Here is a 21,275-nt window from a genome sequence, read left to right on the forward strand (position 1 = left end):
GTATATACTCCCTGTATACGTATATACTCCTTACACAACTAGTTCAGTCTGGTGCTTTAGACACAGTAGGTCTTCAATTAATGGTATCTACTGAGTGTTTACCGTGTACAGTGCAGGGCACTGTACTAGACGTTTGGGAGAGTGCGACAGAGGAGGCAGACCCACTTCCTGACCAGGAGGAATTTACCGACTCGAGCAGACATTAAAATAAATTATAGATGGGTATGTACATAGGTACTACGGGGCTGGGGAGGGGAGTTTAAAACGTTTAAGGGTCACAGACTCAAGTGCATAAGTGACGCGTAAGGGAGGGGTTGTTAGCGCTCAATAAATACCGATGATGGTGATGAGACCCCCCTCGTCCCCCTCTCCATCCCCCTCCTCCTACCTCCTTCCCTTCCCCACAGCACCTGTATATATGTTTGTACATATTTATTACTCTATTTATTTTACTTGTCCATATCTATTCTATTTATTTTATTTTGTTAGTACGTTTGGTTTTGTTCTCTGTCTCCCCCTTTTAGACTGTGAGCCCACTGTTGGGTAGGGACTGTCTCTATATGTTGCCGACTTGTACTTCCCAAGCGCTTAGTACAGTGCTCCGCACACAGTAAGCGCTCAATAAATACGACTGATTGATTGATTGATTGATTGATTGATGAGAGAAACGAGATAGAGATACATTGAGTAGGTTGGTGTCAGAGGAGTGAAGTGTCTGGGTCACTGTGAGCAGGGAGAATGTCTACCGACTCCGTTATACTGTACATTCCCAAGCGCTTAGTACAATGTTCTGCACACAATACGCACTCAATAGGATTCACTGATGGAAGGCTGGACTGTAGTAGGAGTTAAGGGAGTTAAAGCGGGAGGGGAAGAGCTGATTGAATGCTTTGAAGTCAATAGTATGGTGCTTTTATTTAGCCTTTAGTCTTTTAGACTGTGAGCCCACTGTTGGGTAGGGACTGGCTCTATATGTTGCCAACTTGTACTTCCCAAGCGCTTAGTACAGTGCTCTGCACACAGTATGCGCTCAATAAATACGACTGATGATGATGATGATGTGGTGATGGATGGACAACCACTGGAGGTTTTTGAAGAGAGGGGATACGGACTGAATTTTTTTATTTATAATAATAATACTGGTATTTGTTAAGCGCTTACTAGGTGCCAGGCACTGTTCTTAGCACTGGGGGAGACACAGGGTGATCAGCTTGTCCCGCGTGGGGCTCACAGTCTTCATCCCCATTTTAAGACGACGTAACTGAGGCACAGAAGTGCCTTGCCCAAGGTCACCCAGCTGACAAGTGGCGGAGCCAGAATTAGAACCCACGACCTCCGACTCCCAAGCCTGCGCTCTTCCCACTAAGCCAAGTTGCTTCTCATTCATTCATTCATTCGATCAATCGTATTTATTGAGCGCTTACTGTTGAAATGGAGACGGTCCCTACCCAACAGCGGGCTCGCGGTCTAGAAGGGGGAGGCGTTTTTAGAAAAATCAACTGGGCAGCTCAGGGAAGAATGGGCTGGAGAGAGGAGAAACAGGAGGTAGGAAAGTCAGGGAGGAGGCTGAGGCAGTAGTCAAGGCGGGGAGTGGTGTGTCATATATGGCCATTGGGGAATGGAGTTCAAAAAGTGGGGAGGCGGGCAGCGGTGCCAGCGCACTGAAGAGGTAGGGACGCTTTATTTTACACGCTAGAAAGTCCACGGAAAATAAAAGCCACCGCCACCCGGCCCGGAAAGCGGTTGCCTCGGGAGCTGCGGCAGTCTTTCCTGTCCGTCCTGGTTCCGAGTCTTTTTTCCGCTATTTTTCCAGCTATTTTTCCGAGTTCCTGTTGGGCCTGCCCATGTCGCCCTGCGATCGGAACTCTTCATCATCGGTAACATGGCTCCAGTGAGCGGAACCGAAACCCCCGTATCTCCTGATTCCCAAACGAGGGGCTTCCCTCCACTGCAATTTAGCAGCAGCAGCATCATCATCAATCGTATTTATTGAGCGCTTACTATGTGCAGCAGGGCTCAAAATGTCAGTAATTGTTTTGAAAGGTGTGCGAGCCCACCTCCCCCCGCCAACCCCTTCAGTGTTAGAACTGAATCGATCAATCGTATTTATTGAGCGCTTACTGTGTGCAGGGCGCTGTAACTGAACGTAACTAATATATTCAGTATATAACTAAACATATATACATTTTGGGTCTTGCCTGCAGTAAATTTCTCCTCTTACTTCACACCCTCTATTTGCACACAGTAAGCGCTCAATAAATACAACTGAATAAATGAATAGGCTGGGGTGTCTTACTATCACATAATCGCTTATTTATTATTCAAATAATAATAATAATAATGGCAGTTATTAAGCACTTACTATGTACAAAGCACTGTTCTAAGTGCTGGGGAGTTTACAAGGTGATCAGGTTGTCCCACGTGGGGCTCACAGTCTTAATACCCACTTTCCAGATGAGGGAACTGAGGCTCAGAGAAGTGAAGTGACTTGCCCAAAGTCACACAGCTGACAGTTGGCAGAGCCGGGATTTGAACCCATGACCTCTGACTCCAAAGCCTGTGCTCTTTCCACTGAGCCACACTGAGCCACGCTGCTTCCCCAAAGGAAGAGCGCTATCATTCGCAATCTTACTTATAACCTAAGTGGGGTGAAAAATGGAGAAGATGGGCAAAATAATAATAATAATAATAATAATAATGGCATTTGTTAAGCGCTTACTATGTGTAAAGCACTGTTCTAAGCGCTGGGGGTATACAAGGTGATCAGGTTGTCCCACGTGGGGCTTACAATCTTAATCCCCGTTTTACAGATGAGAGAACTCAGAGAAGTTAAGAGACTTACCCAAAATCACACAGCTGACAATCGGCAGAGCTGGGATTTGAATCCATGACCTCTGACTCCAAAGCCCTCTGACTTCCCAAGTGCTTAGTACAGTGCTCTGCACACAGTAAGCACTCAATAAATACGATTGAACGAAAGCCCATGCTCTTTCCACTGAGCCACTCGGCTTCTCTAAAGGCATTTTTCCACAATTATCTGGGGGTTTAAAATTATTTTTTCTTGGCCAAAGTGACCAATCACCAACTTTCACAATTCATACTGTAGCTTTAGATAATTACCCACTTTAACACAGCACACGTGGCCTAAAATTCCACTTAAAACTCCAGAAAAAGCAGCAGAACACAATTAGGCAAAGATATGGAAGAGCCAGTATAGAGCAAAGGCAAACGAGTGTACCGGTAAAACAAAATTCAGCTGGTAAATTGGGTGGGTGCATTCAACTGTGGATGTGATGGGTGTAAATTCTTAATTTTCTAATTTCTAAATCAAATTCCCCCCCTCCCCCCCCCCCCCGCCTTGGGTTTAAAATTGCACATTTTAAGTTCCCTCGCATTAAAGGTGGTAATTTCTAAATTTCCTGGGCTTTAAATAAATCGGGTCTTATTTTTGGCGCATCTTGTCACAAAATAGAAGAGTTAACATGAAAATCAGTTTTACATTCCCAGATTTATTTTGTCTTCTGACTAAACCGGTGCTTCCATTTCCCCCTCCTTTCCACCTTGTCTATGCACTTGGATCTGTAACCCTTAAGCACTTTGATACTCACCCCAACCCTGCCTCCAAAGCACTTATAAACATATTCCTATATTCTGCCATTTCTCCTTTCTGTAGTTAATTTTAATGTCTGTCTTCCCCACTAGACTGTAAACTCAAGGGAAGGCATAACGTCTATGAATCCTTCTGAATTGCACGCTTTCCAAGTACTTAGTACAGTGCTCTCCAACGGAAAGCATTCAGTGAATGCCACTGAAGATTGATAATGTTTCATTAATCTCGGTTTTAAACAAAAATTGCGGAAAATGAAATTATAATTATTCCAACTGTCCCAGTTCAATTCCAACATTAGGTAGTTTGTAGTTCAGCAAAGATGAGATCATTAAATTTAAATGCCTTGAATAATTCACAATTTTAAAATCATAGATTCAGTGGTTAAACTCCATCTTGAGGGACGCCTCCTCAGAAAGTTTCCCTTCTTTAACTTCCTTCCCATTTTTAAAAAATAAGGCATATTTAAAGAGCTTGCTTTGAAGGTGTGCTTGAAGAAAATGGTGACCTGGTAAAGCAAGATAGGTCTGTAGTGAAGTGTCAAAGTCGTTCACTGAAGAATATTGCATTAATTTTTACTGTAAAAATAGCACACTGGCCTTGATAAACACGGACAGATTTTTTTATATAAATTCTATATAATATTTCTATATGATAAATTCTTTATTTTGATTTAAGATTTTAAAGCGAAGCATTACTTAAGATTATTTCCCCCATACAAAACAACGGGGACCTGATGCTCTGTCACAACCTTTCTATTCCCCTAATGTAAGATGCGTACCAAAAATAGTTTTCTAACTAATAATTTTGTTTGGCAGTAGTATAGAACATTTCTGCTGATCGCAACAGTACTGAAATTAATTTCAAGAAGCCCTATTAATAGTCGATGTTAATCAGTTCAGTAAGTGCAAATACCAATGGTGGGTGGAGTATTCATTCATTCATTCAATAGTATTTGAGCGCTTGCTGTGGTGTGCAGAGCTCTGTACTAAGCGCTTGGGAAGTACAGGTTCTATGTACTATGTACTATGTAGGTCCTGTACTATGTACAGGAAGTACATAGTAAGCGCTCAATAAATACGATTGATTGATTGATTGATTACAGGTTGGCAAAATCAATCAATCAATCAATCGTATTTATTAAGCGCTTACTGTGTGCAAAGCACTGTACTAAGCGCTTGGGAAGTCCAAGATGGCAACATATAGAGACAGTCCCTACCCAACAGTGGGCTCACAGTCTAAAAGGGGGAGACAGAGAACAAAACCAAACATATTAACAAAATAAAATAAATAGGATAGGTACAAGTAAAATAAATAAATAAATAGAGTAATAAATATGTACAAACATATATACACATATACAGGTGCTGTGGGGAAGGGAAGGAGGTAAGATGAGGGGGATGGAGAGGGGGATGAGAGACGGTCCCTACCCAACAGTGGGCTCGCAGTCTAGAAGGGGGAGACAGAGAATAAAACAAAACATATTAACAAAATTAAATAGATAGAATAAATATGTACAAATAAAATAAATACAAGGAGTAATAAATACGTACAAATATATATTTATATATACAGGTGCTGTGGGGAGGGGAAGGAGGTAAGGTGGGGGGTGGTGAGGGGGAGAGGAAGGAGGAGGCTCAGTCTGGGAAGGCCTCCTGGAGGAGGTGAGCTCTCAGTAGGGCTTTGAAGGGAGGAAGTATATTAAGAGCACACAAATATAATAAGAACTGCGGTATTTGCTAAGCGCTTACTGTGTGTCAAGCACTGTGATAGATACAAGCTAATCAGGTTAGACACAGTCCCTGTCCCACCACGGGCTCAAAGTCAAAGAAGGAGGGAGAACTGGAATGGAATCCCCATTTTACAGATGAGGAAACAGGCCCAGAGAAGTGAAGTGATCTGCTCAGGGTCACACGGCCTATTCGGCAGAGCCAGAATTAGAACCCAGGTCCCCTTGGCTCCCAGTCCTCGAGGCCATGGTGCTTTGTGCCGTTAAGACTTTCAGACCAGACCGAGACTAGTCTTTGTTGCGTTGCAGCAGAGTCAACCGGCAGCAGCAGCAGCGTCACTTGCACACTAAACCTTTTCTAGACTGTGAGCCCAGTGTTGGGTAGGGACCGTCTCTATATGTCGCCAACTTGGACTTCCCAAGCGCTTAGTCCGGTGCTCTGCACACAGTAAGCGCTCAATAAATACGATTGAATGAATGAATGAATGAATGCATAGTGGCTTACGTAAAGTGGATGAATCCACCCGGTCTCGATGGTGAGTCGTCAGAAAATCTGAGAGAATTCCTGCAGCCGGGTTTACTTTTGAGAAGATAGGTGTATTCATTCATTCAGTCGTATTTATTGAGCGCTTACTGTGTGCACAGCACCGTACTAAGCGCTTGGGAAGTCCAAGTTGGCGACATATAGAGACGGTCCCTACCCAACAGCGGGCTCACAGTCTAGAACTCTGCACACAGTAAGCGCTCAATAAATACGACTGATTGATAGAAGGGGGAGACAGACAACAAAACAAAACATCTAAACCAAATAAAATGAATAGAATAAATATGTACAAGTAAAATAGAGTAATAAATATGTACAAAAATAAATGCATCAATCGATGGCTTCTATTGAGCGCTTACTCTGAGACGAGCGTTGTACCATGTGCTTAGAGACCAGACCATAAATCCCCCTAGTTGTAAAACAATGTGGAATTAGTACAGTGCTAACCGCTTAGTACAGTGCTCTGCACACAGTAAGCGCTCAATAAAAACGATTGAATGAATGAATGAATAAAGACGGCAATCTCCTGAACCGGGGGGCCACACTGGGGACCTCGATTTTATAGACTGCTTAATTTCCCCAAAGCCCTTTCCCATTATTTAGGACATTTTTGTCCTGACCAAGCGGTACCTGTGGTAGTAACTGTAAGAGCTGAGGCAGATACAAGCTACCCCAGGTAGAGAAAAGTAGGTATTAAAATCTCTCTCCTGAGATACAGAGCTGGCCAAGAGAAGCAGCGTGGCTCATTGGAAAGAGCCCGGGCTTTGGAGTCAGAGGTCATGGGTTCAAATCCCAGCTCCGCCAACTGTCAGCTGTGGGACTTTGGGCAGTTCACTTCACTTCTCGGGGCCTCAGCTACCTCATCTGTAAAATGGGGATGAAGGCTGTGAGCCCCAAGTGGGGCAACCTGATCACCGTGTATCCTCCCCAGCGCTCAGAACAGTGCTTTGCACATAGTAAGTGCTTAACAAATGCCATCATCATCCAGTTGGTGGGTGAGGAAACAGAAGAGGACACGTGATTTGTCCCAAATCACTCAGCAGGCAAGTGGCAGAGCCAAGACTTGAACTGCCCTCCTCCCAGGCAGGTATTTTCTTCACCATACTATGCTGTTGAGTGTCTACACTATGAAGATACAGGGGAACTCCTCAGCAACGCATCCTACCGACAGTTAATACTTCATTATTCACCCTTCCCTTTTTCTCCTCACAGGAGGAAATGATGTCTCCTCAGCTTGTTAACCAAAGACGTTGGCCACTTTGATGGCCTTGGCAGAACCTTCTTTCTGGGCCTTGTTCTACTCTCTCCTACCTCCAACTCCCTACTTGGAGGCTCCCTCTTCTTTCAAATCCAAACCACAAACCACGACTCTCCTTATATGCCCCTTTACACACTTCTGCGCTCCCAACCACTCTCAACATTTCTGGACACATCAATTTCCAAATACGTCTAGTTAGGCATTTACTCATCCACATCTCCATCAATTTCCAATCAATTTCTTCTTTTCCCTCCCTTCAACATATTTTGCGTCTGTCTCTCCCATGCCCACTGTTGGGTGGGGACTGTCTCTATATGGTGCCAACTTGTACCTCCCAAGCGCTTAGTACAGTGCTCTGCACACAGTAAGCGCTCAATAAATATGATTGATTGCTTGATTGATGCAAACTCTTTTGAGGGTCGGGATTCTATCAACTATGGTTCTCTCCCAGACAGTTAATATATAGTAATATAGCACATAGTAATGCTCAATAAACACCACTGATTAATAATGAAGACGCAGTGGTATTTAGTGATCCATTTGTAAAACTCCCACAAATCCTTAAGACAGCGATGATCTTAGGAATGCTTTAGGGAGAGATAGTGTAAAAGTGTTTACTGAGCACCTACTGGGTGGCAGTACACTGTACTAAGTACTTGAGAACTACAAAACAAGTAAATGTCACAATCCACAAGAAGTATACACTCTCATGAGGGGACGTAGACACAACACATATTTACGGAGTAATCGAAATAAGTGAATAAATGTATTTACATAAGTGCTGCGTATGAATACAATGTGTTCCTAAGTGCTATGGTGAATGATGGGTTCATATGTTACCCCCAGAGCCTGAGCCCCCTCCTTCCCCTCCGCATCCCCCCCGCCCTACCTCCTTCCCCTTCCCACAGCACCTGTATATAAAATAAATAGAATAAATATGTACAAGTAAAATAGAGTAATAAATATGTACAAAAATATACGCATCAATCGATGGCTTCTATTGAGCGCTTACTCTGAGACGAGTGTTGTACCATGTGCTTAGAGACCAGACCATAAATCCCCCTAGTTGTAAAATAATGCGGAATTACTACAGTGCTAAGTGCTTAGTACGGTGCTCTGCACACAGTAAGCGCTCAATAAATACGATTGAATACGTTTGTACAGATTTATTACTCCATTTATTATCCTTGTACGTATTTACTATTCTATTTATTTTCTTTTGTTAATATGTGTTGTTTTGTTGTCTGTCTCCCCCTTCTAGACTATGAGCCTGCTACTGGGGAGGGACCGTCTCTATATGTTACCAACTTGTACTTCCCAAGCGCTTCGTCCAGTGCTCTGCTCACAGTAAGCGCTCAATAAATACGATTGATTGATTGATTGACAATGAATGAATGTTACAGAGGACTGGGAATTACGAGGGGCAGGTATGTTGGAAGGAGTGGGCTTTAAATGTGGGAATGGTTGTCTTATGACTGATAGGTGGATGCCTGAGTACCGGGCAGCTAGGTAGTCGCCTTCGGGGAGGACGAACAGAGGGGTCTGAGGAGTAGCGGATGAAAGGAAGCAAACCAGTACGGTGGGGTGACTTAGTGAACAGCCTTGAGTCCAGTGCTCTGCACACAGTAAGCGCTCAATAAATACGATTGATTGATTGATTGACACAGGGAGGGTTCTGAGTAGTGGGGTGGAGCGGAGCTTCAGAAAGCTGGTCCTTAGAAAGCAGCCTGCAATATTCGTTCATTCAATCGTATTTATTCATTCATTCATTCATTCAATCGTATTTATTGAGCACCTACTGTGTGCAGAGCACTGTACTAAGCGCTTGGGAAGTACAAGTTGGCAACAGATAGAGATGGTCCCTACCCAACAGTGGGCTCACAGTCTAGAAGATACAGATCGTAGAGCAGAGGCCGGAGGCCGACACAATAGTAAAGCTCACAGCCCTCACAGAGGAGGATGAGGCAATCAATCAATCAATCAATCGTATTTATTGAGCGCTTACTGTGTGCAGAGCACTGTACTAAGCGCTTGGGAAGTACAAGTCGGCAACATTTAGAGACGGTCCCTACCCAACAGTGGGCTCACAGTCTAGAAGATACAGATCGTAGAGCAGAGGCGGGAGGCCCACACAATAGTCAAGCTCACAGCCCTCACAGAGGAGGATGAGGCAATCAATCAATCAATCGCATTTATTGAGCGCTTACTGTGTGCAGAGCACTGTACTAAGCGCTTGGGAAGTCCAAGTCGGCAACATATAGAGACGGTCCCTACCCAACAGTGGGCTCACAGTCTAGAAGATACAGATCGTAGAGCAGAGGCGGGAGGCCCACACAATAGTCAAGCACAGAGGAGGATGAGGCAATCAATCAATCAATCGTATTTATTGAGCGCTTACTGTGTGCAGAGCATTGTACTAAGCGCTTGGGAAGTCCAAGTTGGCAACATATAGAGACGGTCCCTACCCAACAGTGGGCTCACAGTCTAGAAGATACAGATCGTACAGCAGAGGCGGGAGGCCCACACAATAGTCAAGCACAGAGGAGGATGAGGCAATCAATCAATCAATCGTATTTATTGAGCGCTTACTGTGTGCAGAGCATTGTACTAAGCGCTTGGGAAGTACAGGTTGGCAACATATAGAGACGGTCCCTACCCAACAGTGGGCTCACAGTCTAGAAGAGGCAGCTCGTTCTGGGCAAGGAACGTGTCTACCCCCTCTGTTACTCTCCCAAGCGCTTAGTGCAGCGTTCTGCCCACAGTAAGGGCTCAATAAATACCACCGACCGACTGATGGAAGGACCTACTGGACTGAATGCGAGAACCGAAAGACAGTGAGAGGGCCAGAATAACCCAGGGGATTCTAGGGTCTGGGACAGGGAAGATGGTGATGATAGGAACTGAGACACCGTGGCTCAGTGGAAAGAGCCCGGGCTTTGGAGTCAGAGGCCATGGGTTCGAATCCCGGCTCTGCCAACTGTCAGCTGTGTGACTTTGGCCAAGTCGCTTCACTTCTCTGGGCCTCAGTGACCTCATCTGGAAAATGGGGATTAAAACTGTGAGCCCCCCATGGGACGACCTGATCACCTTGTAACCTCCCCCGCGCTTAGAACAGCGCTTTGCACATAGTAAGTGCTTAACGAATACCATCATTATTATTATTATTTAAAAGGAACAGGAGACTTTGGAGAAAAGGTGCGTAGCTCAGTTTGAGACATACTAAGTTTGAGATGTTGGGGGGGACATGTCAATTGTCATCATCAATGGTATTTATTCAATCGTATTTATTTACTGTGCGCAGAACGCTGTTGGAAGGACTTGGGAGAGGACAATGTAACGGTGGTGGTAAGCACGTTCCCTGCCCACAATAAGCTTACAGTCTAGAGGGCTGTCTAGATGTCATGAAAGCAAAAGGAACTGTGAAACTGTAAATCAGATAATAATAATAATGACATTTGTTAAGCGCTTACTATGTGCAAAGCACTGTTTTAAGCGCTGGGGGGGATACAAGGTGATCAGGTTGTCCCACGTGGGGCTCCCAGTCTTCACCCCCAATTTACAGACGAGGCTCCGAGAAGTTAAGCGACTTGCCCAAGGTCACACAACAGACATGTGGCGGAGCTGGGATTCGAACCCATGACGCCTGACTCCAAAGCCCGGGCTCTTTGGATGAGGTCAGGGCTCTGCATCCCCCCCATCTTACCTCCTTCCCTTCCCCACAGCACCTGTATATATGTATATATGTTTGTACATATTTATTACTCTATTTATTTATTTATTTATTTTGCTTCTGCATATCTATTCTATTTATTTTATTTTGTTAGTATGTTTGGTTTTGTCCTCTGTCTCCCCGTTTTAGACTGTGAGCCCAATGTTGGGTAGGGACTGTATATGTTGCCAATTTGTACTTCCCAAGCACTTAGTACAGTCCTCTGCACATAGTAAGCGCTCAATAAATATGATTGATTGATTGATTGGAGACGTTCCCATACGGCAAAAAGACCGGACTGACCTCCAAGTATTTGATTACAGAAGGATTGTAGTCTATGGTTTTTCGGTTCACGGCCTTTCTCATCCGCTTCCCATCGAAGGTGAGCTGCTGCATTGCCTGCTGCTGGGCAAAGTCGGGGCGCTTATAGAACAGCTGCCGGGGGGCTTGGTGTTGGAACCTGGGCATGTGGAAAAATCGAGGTGGAGAACCAATTTCCGTAGCCATGTTGACAATTTCTTTCTAGATCACTGAAAAAAAAAAAAAAAGAGAGACAAAGAAATTAGATTTGTTTTCATCATCATCATCAATCGTATTTATTGAGCGCTTACTATGTGCAGAGCACTGTACTAAGCGCTCACTGCGTAATTATTTTCCCCAACATTGCTTTTTTTGGGGAAAGAGCTGACTCAGTTGTACTCAAAGGCCGAACCTGGATTATTAACATTAGCTGACAAAGAGATACGGAGAGAAATGAAATTTTCACTCTGCAGACTTGCACGACCACGTAAAGCACGCGGCGGCACTCGGTTTCAGCATGGCCGGGGATGAGATGAAGCTATCAATATCCCAAGTCTCTGAATTCATTAATTAGCGGAATAGTTTTAACTATTTGTAATAGCTTGGTAGTTCAGTTAAACTGACCTGCCCCTAAAAAGCTACCTGAAGATACAATGACACCCGACAACACTTGAAAGTGGAAGGGTTGACTCGTGGACAGTTGTTAAAATCCCCAAAGGTGTTTTTCTCGTTGGTATACGGCAGTTTTGCGTTTCAAGAAATTGTCAGGGACGGTCCTCTGTGACTTGAGAATACCATCTCACAACACTGAGATGAGGCTCAGGGGAGGTAAGGGGAGTTGCAAAAAGTTACGGAGAATAGGAAATAAACGGCAGAAAGGATGAAAAGGCTGGAGCAGTTCTGCTGTTTGCCCGGGCTTTGGAGTCAGAGGTCATGGGTTCAAATCCTGATCAGCTATGGGACTTTAGGCAAGCCACTTCACTTCTCTGGGCCTCAGTTCCCTCATCTGTAAAACGGGGACGAAGACTGTGAGCCCCCCCGTGGGACAATCTGATCACCTTGTAACCTCCCCAGCGCTTAGAACAGTGCTTTGCACACTGTAAGCGCTTAATAAACGCCATTATTATTATTATTATATTATTATTACGAGTACATTATATATAATTGGGACTAACAGAATAATAATAGTAACAGTAAAAATGGCACGTTAATTTGCTACTGGGGTGGAAAGAGAATCAAGTTAGACAGAGCTTCTATTTCACAAGGGGCTAACAATTTAAGGAGGTGGGAAAAGAGGTATTGACCCCCCCCATTTGAAGGAGGAGGAAACCGAGGTGCAGAGAAGTAGTGTGATTTGCTTTAGTGGTGTTTTGAAGCGCTTACTATGTGCAAAAAACTGTTCTAAGCCCTGGGGGGATACAAGTTGATCACGATGTCCCACGTGGGGCTCACAGTCTTAATCCCCATTTTACAGATGAGTGAACTGAGGCTTAGAGAAGTTAAGTGACTTGCCCAAGGTCACACAGCTGACGTGGTGGAGCCGGGATTCGAACCCATGACCTTTGACTCCAAAGCCCGGGCTCTTTCCATTGAGCCACGCTGCTTCCCAAGAGCTTAGGATAGCGCTCTTCTAGACTGCGAGCCCGTTGTTGGGTACGGACCATCTCTCTGTATGTTGATCGATTTTATTTGTACATATTTATTCTATTTATTTTATTTTGTTAATATGTTTTGTCTTCTTGCCTGTCTCCCCCTTTTAGACTGTGAGCCCGCTGTTGGGTAGGGACTGTCTCTATATGTTGCCAATTTGTACTTCCCAAGCACTTAGTACAGTGCTCTGCACACGGTAAGCGCTCAATAAATACGATTGATGATGATGATGATTTGCCCAAGGTCACACAGCAGCAAATGGCAGAAAGAGGATTAGAACCCAGGCCCTCTTTTTAACTCCGAAGCCCGGGCTTTTTCCAGTGGGCGTACTGCTAAATAAATACATGAGGAACCGGTGGTTGGGTTCTTCAGAGAAAAGGGTGTTCAAGTGGAGACTTCTAGACTGGGAGTCCGCTGTTGTTGCCAACTTCTACTTCCCAAGCGCTTAGTACAGTGCTCTGCACACAGTAAGCGCTCAATAAATACAATTGATTGATTGATTGATTGAGAGGTCATTGGCCTAGGCGTCAAAGGGCCTCTGTCTCTCTGTCACTTGCCTACTGTGATCATGGGCTTAAATCCTCTAAGCCTCCCTTTTCTCATTTGCTAAGCGCTTAGTACAGTGCTCTGCACACAGAAAGCGCTCAATAAATACGACTGGAACTGAACGAATGAATTTGTAAAACGGAAATCTGGTAACTGTTCTTCGCCCTGAGAGTCAAGAGATCATTGGGTGCTAATAATCCAGCCGCCACCACTTGCCTGCTGCATGACCTTGGGAAAGTCATTTCACTTCTCTGGACCTCGGTTACCTCTCCTGGAAAATGGGGATTAAGACTGTGAGTCTTCTGCGGGACGGGGACTGTATTCAACCCAATTAGCCTGGATCCACCCCCAGCGCTTAGTACAGTGCCCGGCACAAAGTAAGCTCTTAACAAATGCCATCATTATTATTATAAAATGTGAGCCCCAAGGGGGACAACCTGATTATCCTGTGTCTACCCCAGTGCTTACAACAGTGCTTGGCACATAGTAAGCGCTTAATAAAGACCATAACGACGAACAAATACTATAATTATTACTATTTATTAGATAGTGAGCCCACTTTGCGACATGGACTGTATCTGCCCTGATTAAGATGTATCTACCCCAGCACTTAGAACGGTGCTTGATACCCAATAAGCACTCCATTCATTCATTCAATCGTATTTATTGAGCGCTTACTGTGCGCAGAACACTGTACTAAGCGCTTGGGAAGTTCAAGCTGGCAACGTATAGAGACGGTCCCTACCCAACAGTCTAGAAGGGGGAGACAGACAACAAAACAAAACATATTAACAAAATAAAATCAATTGAATACATATGTACAAGAAAAATAGAGTAATAAATACGTACAATTCATTCATTCAATCGTATTTACTGAGCGCTTACTGTGTGCAGAGCACTGTACTAAGCGCTTGGGAAGTTCAAGTTGGTAACATATAGAGATGGTCCCTACCCAACAGTCTAGAAGGGGGAGACAGACGACAAAACAAAACATGTGGACAGGTGTCAAGTCGCCAGAATAAATGAAAATAAAGCTAGATGCGGTTGTGGTTTTGAGACTGTAAGACTTAATTAATACTCTATACCGTATTAAGACTCAAGAGTGAAAGCTCCTTGAGGGCAGGGCACATGCCTACCATTTCTGTAATACTGTTCTCTCCCATGCGTTCAGTACAGTGTTCTACACAATAACCACTCAATAAACGACATATCATTATTATTTCAAATTTCCAGTTATGTGGAGTTTTCACTCAAATGGAATTGTTAAAAACAATCGTCACAATATGGTCACAATAATAAGAATCAAAATAATGACTAATTATGACATTTGTTAAATGCTTATTATGCTCATTATTATTGAGAAGCAGCGTGGCTCAGTGGAAAGAGCCCGGGCTTTGGAGTCAGAGGTCATGGGTTCAAATCCCGGCTCCACCAAATGTCAGCTGGGTGACTTTGGGCAAGTCACTTCACTTCTCTGCGCCTCAGTTCCCTCATCTGTAAAATGGGGATTAAGACTGTGAGCCCCCCGTGAGACAACCTGATCACCTTAATAACAATAATAATGATGGCATTTATTATGCGCTTACTATGTGCAAAGCACTGTTCTAAGCGCTAGGGAGGTTACAAGGTAATCAGGTTGTCCCACTGGGTGCTCACCGTCTTCATCCCCATTTTACAGATGAGGGAACTGAGGCCCAGAGAAGTGAAGTGACTTGCCCAAAGTCACACAGCTGACAATTGGTGGAGCCAGGATTTGAACCCATGACCTCTGACTCCAAAGCCTGGGCTCTTTTCCACTGAGCCACGCTGCTTCCTTGTAACCTCCTCAGCGCTTAGAACAGTGCTTTGCACATAGCAAGCGCTTAATAAATGCCTTTTTTTTTTTAGAGAAGCAGCGTGGCTCAGTGGAAAGAGCCCGGGCTTTGCAGTCAGAGGTCATGGGTTCAAATCCCAATTGTTGCTGTGTGACTTTGGGCAAGTCGCTTAACTTCTCTGGGCCTAGTTACGTCATCTGTAAAATGGGGATGAAGACTGTGAGCCCCCCGTGGAACAACCTGTTCACCTTGTAACCTCCTCAGCTCTTAGAACAGTGCTTTGCACATAGTAAGCGCTTAATAAATGCCATTATTATCATTATTATGTGTCAAGCACTGTTCTTTACACAAGTTAATCACATCAGAGCCAGTCCCTGTCCCACCGTCTACGATGGAGAGAAAACAGACACTGGATTTCTGTCTTCCAGATGAGGAAACTGAGGCCCAAAGAAGTTAAGTGACTTGCCCAAGGTGACCCAGAAGAAGCGGCATTAGAACTCACATCCTCTAACTCCCAGACCTGTGCTCTTTCCATTAGGCACCACTGTTTCTCCATTTTTTTCAACAAAAGTGTAAAGCAGCATTTTTTTAATGGTATTCGTCCCCCTCTCCATCCCCCCCATCTTACCTCCTTCCCTTCCCCACAGCACCTGTATATATGTTTGTACATATTTATTACTCTATTTATTTATTTATTTTACTTGTACATATCTATTCTATTTATTTTATTTTGTTAATATGTTTGATTTTGTTCTCTGTCTCCCCATTCTAGACTGTGAGCCCACTGTTGGGTAGGGACCGTCTCTAGATGTTGCCAACTTGGACTTCCCAAGAGCTTAGTCCAGTGCTCTGCGCACCGTAAGCGCTCAATAAATACGACTGATTGATTATAAACAGCTACTATTCGTCAAGCATTGTTCTGAGCACTGATTGATTGATTGATTAAACAGCTACTATTCGTCAAGCATTGTTCTGAGCACTGGGTTAGATCAAGTTTATAAGGTTGGACACAGTCCCTGCCCCTCATAGGCTCATCACCTCAACTGGAGGGAGGAAGGTTTAATCCCCATTTTACAGAGCAGGTAACTGAGGCACAGAGGAGTTAAGGGACTTGCCAAGGTCACCCGGCAAGCAACTGGCAGTGTGGGGATCATAGGCTCATCATCTAAACTGGAGGGAGGAAGATTTAATCCCCATTTTACAGAGCAGGTTAGAAGGTTGGACACAGTCCCTGCCCCTCGTAGGCTCATCATCTAAACTGGAGGGAGGAAGGTTTAATCCCCATTTTACAGAGCAGGTAACTGAGGCACAGAGGAGTTAAGGGACTTGCCAAGGTCACCCGGCAAGCAACTGGTAGTGTGGGGATCATAGGCTCATCATCTGAACTGGCGGTTGGAAGATTTAATCCCCATTTTACAGAGCAGGTTAGAAGGTTGGACACAGTCCCTGCCCCTCATAGGCTCATCATCTAAACTGGAGGGAGGAAGATTTAATCCCCATTTTACAGAGCAGGTAACTGAGGCACAGAGAAGTTACGGGACTTGCCAAGGTCACCCGGCAAGCAACTGGCAGTGTGGGGATTAGAACCCATACCCTCTGACTCTCAGGGGCCATGCTGCTTCTCATTTGCCAACTTGTACTTCCCAAGCGCTTAGTACAGTGCTCTGCACACAGTAAGCGCTCAATAAATACGATTAAATCAAGGAATTTGGTGGCTAGAGAGGAAAGACTCAAAGTCCAGTGGCTACAGGGACGCTGTGAAGGCCCCCTTCAAGATTCAGAAAATGCGCGCCCTTTTTGGATGCCCACTGATGCTCTACAATATTGAAATCGCTCCTCTGCCGACCTGGGGTCGGCATTTAGTACTGAACTAGGTGTTTCGCAGCGAAGCAGCGTGGCTCCGTGGAAAGAGCCCGGGCTTTGGAGTCCGAGGTCACGGGTTCAAATCCCGGCTCCGCCGGCTGTCAGCTGGGTGACTCTGGGCAAGTCACTTCACTTCTCTGGGTCTCAGTTCCCTCATCCGGAAAATGGGGATGAAGACTGGGAGCCCCTACCGTGGGACAACCTGATCCACCTTGTACCCTCCCCAGCACTTAGAACAGTGCTTTGCACAGAGTAAGCGCTTAATAAATGCTGTTATTATTATTATTATTTGTTTAGCCATAATTACTGAGCGCTTAATAAGCGCTTAATAAATGCTGTTATTATTATTATTCATTTAGCCATAGTTACTGAGCACTTAATAAGCACATAGTAAGTGCTTAATAAATGCTGTCATTATTATTGTTATTCGCTTAGCCATAGTTACTGAGCGCTTAATAAGCATTTAGTAAGCACTTAACAAATGCTGCTATTATTATTATTATTATTCATTTAGCCATAGTTACTGAGCGCTTAATAAGCACATAGTAAGCGCTCAATAAATGCTGTTATTATTATTATTATTTGTTTAGCCATAGTTACTGAGCACTTAATATGCACATGGTAAGCGCTTAACAAATGCTGTTATTATTATTATTCATTTAGCCATAGTTACTGAGCGCTTAATAAGCGCATAGTAAGTGCTTAATAAATGCTGTTATTATTATTGTTATTCATTTAGCCATAGTTACTGAGCGCTTAATAAACACATAGTAAGCGCTTAATAAATGCTGTTATTATTATTATTCGTTTAGCCAGTTACTGAGCGCTTAATAAGCACATAGTAAGCACTTAATAAATGCTGTTACTATTATTATTATTCGTTTAGCCATACTTACTGAGCACTTAATAAGAACACAGTAAGCGCTTAATAAATGCTGTTATTATTATTATTATTCATTTAGCCATAGTTATTGAGCGCTTAATAAGCGCATAGTAAGCACTTAACAAATGCTGTTATTATTATTATTCATTTAGCCATAGTTACTGAGCACTTAATAAGCACATAGTAAGCGCTTAATAAATGCTGTTATTATTATTGTTATTCGCTTAGCCATAGTTACTGAGCGCTTAATAAGCGCATAGTAAGTGCTTAATAAATGCTGTTATTATTATTATTATTCGTTTAGCCATATTTACTGAGCGCTAATAAGCGCATAGTAAGCGCTTAATAAATGCTGTTATTATTATTATTTGCTTAGCCAGTTACTGAGCACTTAATAAGCACATAGTAAGCGCTTAATAAATGCTGTTATTATTATTATTATTATTTGTTTAGCCATAGTTACTGAGCGCTTAATAAGCACATAGTAAGCACTTAATAAATGCTGTTATTATTATTATTATTCGTTTAGCCATAGTTACTGAGCACTTAATAAGCGCATAGTAAGCGCTTAATAAATGCTGTTATTATTATTATTATCATTTAGCCATAGTTACTGAGCGCTTAATAAGCACATAGTAAGCGCTTAATAAATGCTGTTATTATTATTGTTATTCGCTTAGCCATAGTTACTGAACGCTTAATAAGCGCATAGTAAGTGCTTAATAAATGCTGTTATTATTATTATTATTCGTTTAGCCATATTTACTGAGCGCTAATAAGTGCATAGTAAGCGCTTAATAAATGCTGTTATTATTATTATTTGCTTAGCCACAGTTACTGAGCACTTAATAAGCACATAGTAAGCGCTTAATAAATGCCATCATTATTATTATTATTTGGAAAATACAAGAGAGTTAGAAGACAAACCCCTACACTCCCAGTGCTTGACAAACACAAGTATAGTAACAATAATTAATAATAATAATAAACTAGACTGTGAGCCCACTGTTGGGGAGGGACTGTCTCTATATGTTGCCAACTTGGACTTCCCTAGCGCTTAGTACAGTGCTCTGCACACAGTTAGCGCTCAATCAATCGTATTTATTGAGCGCTTACTGTGTGCAGAGCACTGTAGTAAGCGCTTGATAAATAGGATTGATTGATTGATTGATTAAAACAACTGGGAGTTCACAATCCAGCAGAGCACCCTGTGAGCAACAGGCAAGCATTACATAGGTTACTCTCAATAGTAATAATCAATCAATCAATCGTACTTATTGAGCGCTTACTGTGTGCAGTAATTATATTATATATTATTATTATTATTATTTTTGTTAAGCGCTTACTACGTGCAAAGCACTGTTCTAAGCGCTTGGGGGGATACATGGCGATCAGATTGCCCCACGGGGGGCTCACAGTCTCAATCCTCATTTTCCAGATGAGGTCACTGAGGCCCAGAGAAGCGAAGTGACTTGCTCAAAGTCACACAGCCCGTAAGTGGGAGGGCCGGGATTCGAACCCATGACCTCTGACTCCCAAGCCCGGGCTCTTTCCACTGAGCCACGCTGCTGCTCTACCGGATCTTAAGAACCCCTGAAAGGATTTTTTTTTACAGAAAAATCCACAGTATTTAGACGCCGGACCCCTTTCTCTGCTTCGCGACCAGCGCGTTGCCTCTCAAGCCCCCGAAAACAAGGGCGTCTTCTCCAAGCCGCAGTACTCGGTGGGAGGAACCGAGGGAGGGGTGGCGCTTAGTAAAATAATGTTGGCATTTATTAAGCGCTTACTATGTGCAAAGCACTGTCCTAAGCGCGCGGCGGGGGGGATACAAAGTGATCAGGCTGTCCCACGTGGGGCTCACAGTCTTAATCCCCATTTTACAGATGAGGGAACTGAGGCGCAGAGAAGCTAAGCGACTCGCCCAAGGTCACACAGCAGACATGCGGCGGAGTCGGGATTCAATCAATCAATCAATCGTATTTATTGAGCGCTTACTATGTGCAGAGCACTGTACTAAGCGCTTGGGAAGTACAAATTGGCAACACATAGAGACAGTCCCTACCCAACAGTGGGCTCACAGTCTAAAAGGGGGAGACAGAGAACAGAACCAAGCATACCAACAAAATAAAATAAATAGGATAGAAATGCACAAGTAAAATAAATAAATAAATAAATAAATAAATAGAGTAATAGATATGTACAACCATATATACATATATACGGGTGCTGTGGGGAAGGGAAGGAGGTAAGACGGGGGGATGGAGAGGGGGACGAGGCGGAGAGGAAGGAGGGGGCTCAGTCTGGGAAGGCCTCCTGGAGGAGGTGAGCTCTCAGCAGGGCCTTGAAGGGAGGAAGAGAGCGAGCTTGGCGGAGGGGCAGAGGGAGAGAGGGCATTCCAGGCCCGGGGGTCGATGGCGGGACAGGCGAGAGCGAGGTACGGTGAGGAGGTTAGAGGCGGAGGAGCGGAGAGTGCGGGCTGGGCTGGAAAAGGACAGAAGGGAGGTGAGGTAGGAGGGGGCGAGGTGATGGACAGCCTGGAAGCCCAGGGTGAGGAGTTTCTGCCTGATGCGCAGATTGATTGGTAGCCACTGGAGATTTCTGAGGAGGGGCGTGATATGCCCAGAGCGTTTCTGGACAAAGATAATCCGGGCATGGATTCGAACCCATGACCTCTGACTCCAAAGCCCGGGCTCTTTCCACTGAGCCACGAGGCCACCAGGCGGAAGGGCGCCCAGTGTGCCACGCCACGGCACCGCCGGACAGGAGGCGGGTCGGTTGAAAAAATCATCCGGGTGCTCGTACCTCCTTTAAAAGCAGCGTGGCTCAGTGGAAAGAGCCCGGGCTTTGGAGTCAGAGGTTATGGGTCCACTTGTCAGCATGGGGACTTTGGGCAAGCCACTTCACTTCTCGGGGCCTCAGTTCCCTCATCTGGAAAATGGGGATGAAGCCTGGGAGCCCCCCCCGTGGGACCGCCTGTTCACCTTGTAACCTCCCCAGCGCTTAGAACAGGGCTTTGCACATAGTAAGCGCTTAATAAATGCTGTTATTATTATTATTATTCATCAGCAATCGCATTTATTGAGCACTTACTATGTGCAGAGCACTGTACTAAGCGCTTGGGAAGTACAAACTGGCAACATATAGAGACAGTCCCTACCCAACAGTGGGCTCACAGTCTGTTATTATTCGTTTAGCCATAGTTACTGAGCGCTTATTGTATACAGAGCACCGTAGTAAGCGCGTAGGAAAGTACAGTACAACAATCAATCAATCAATCAATCGTACTGATTGAGCGCTTACTGTGTGCAGAGCACTGTACTAAGCACTTGGGAAGTACAAGCTGGCAATAAACAATAATAATAATAATACAAC

General features: G+C 44.2%; 1 protein-coding gene across 3 annotated transcripts in view; it reads right to left on the minus strand.

Annotated features, from left to right (window-relative positions):
• Positions 1–21,275, minus strand: part of WDR33 (WD repeat domain 33) — a 199,077-nt gene that overhangs the window by 97,427 nt on the left and 80,375 nt on the right. For all 3 annotated transcript variants that reach the window (XM_038748663.1, XM_038748654.1, XM_038748588.1), the window contains exon 3: positions 11,151–11,377. In XM_038748663.1, coding sequence (XP_038604591.1) covers positions 11,151–11,354 — 204 coding nt within the window. In that variant the 5' untranslated portion in view covers positions 11,355–11,377. The remainder of the gene's footprint in view (positions 1–11,150; positions 11,378–21,275) is intronic.

Source organism: Tachyglossus aculeatus, chromosome 1 (assembly GCF_015852505.1).
Source record: "Tachyglossus aculeatus isolate mTacAcu1 chromosome 1, mTacAcu1.pri, whole genome shotgun sequence".
Taxonomy (NCBI): Eukaryota; Metazoa; Chordata; class Mammalia; order Monotremata; family Tachyglossidae; genus Tachyglossus; species Tachyglossus aculeatus.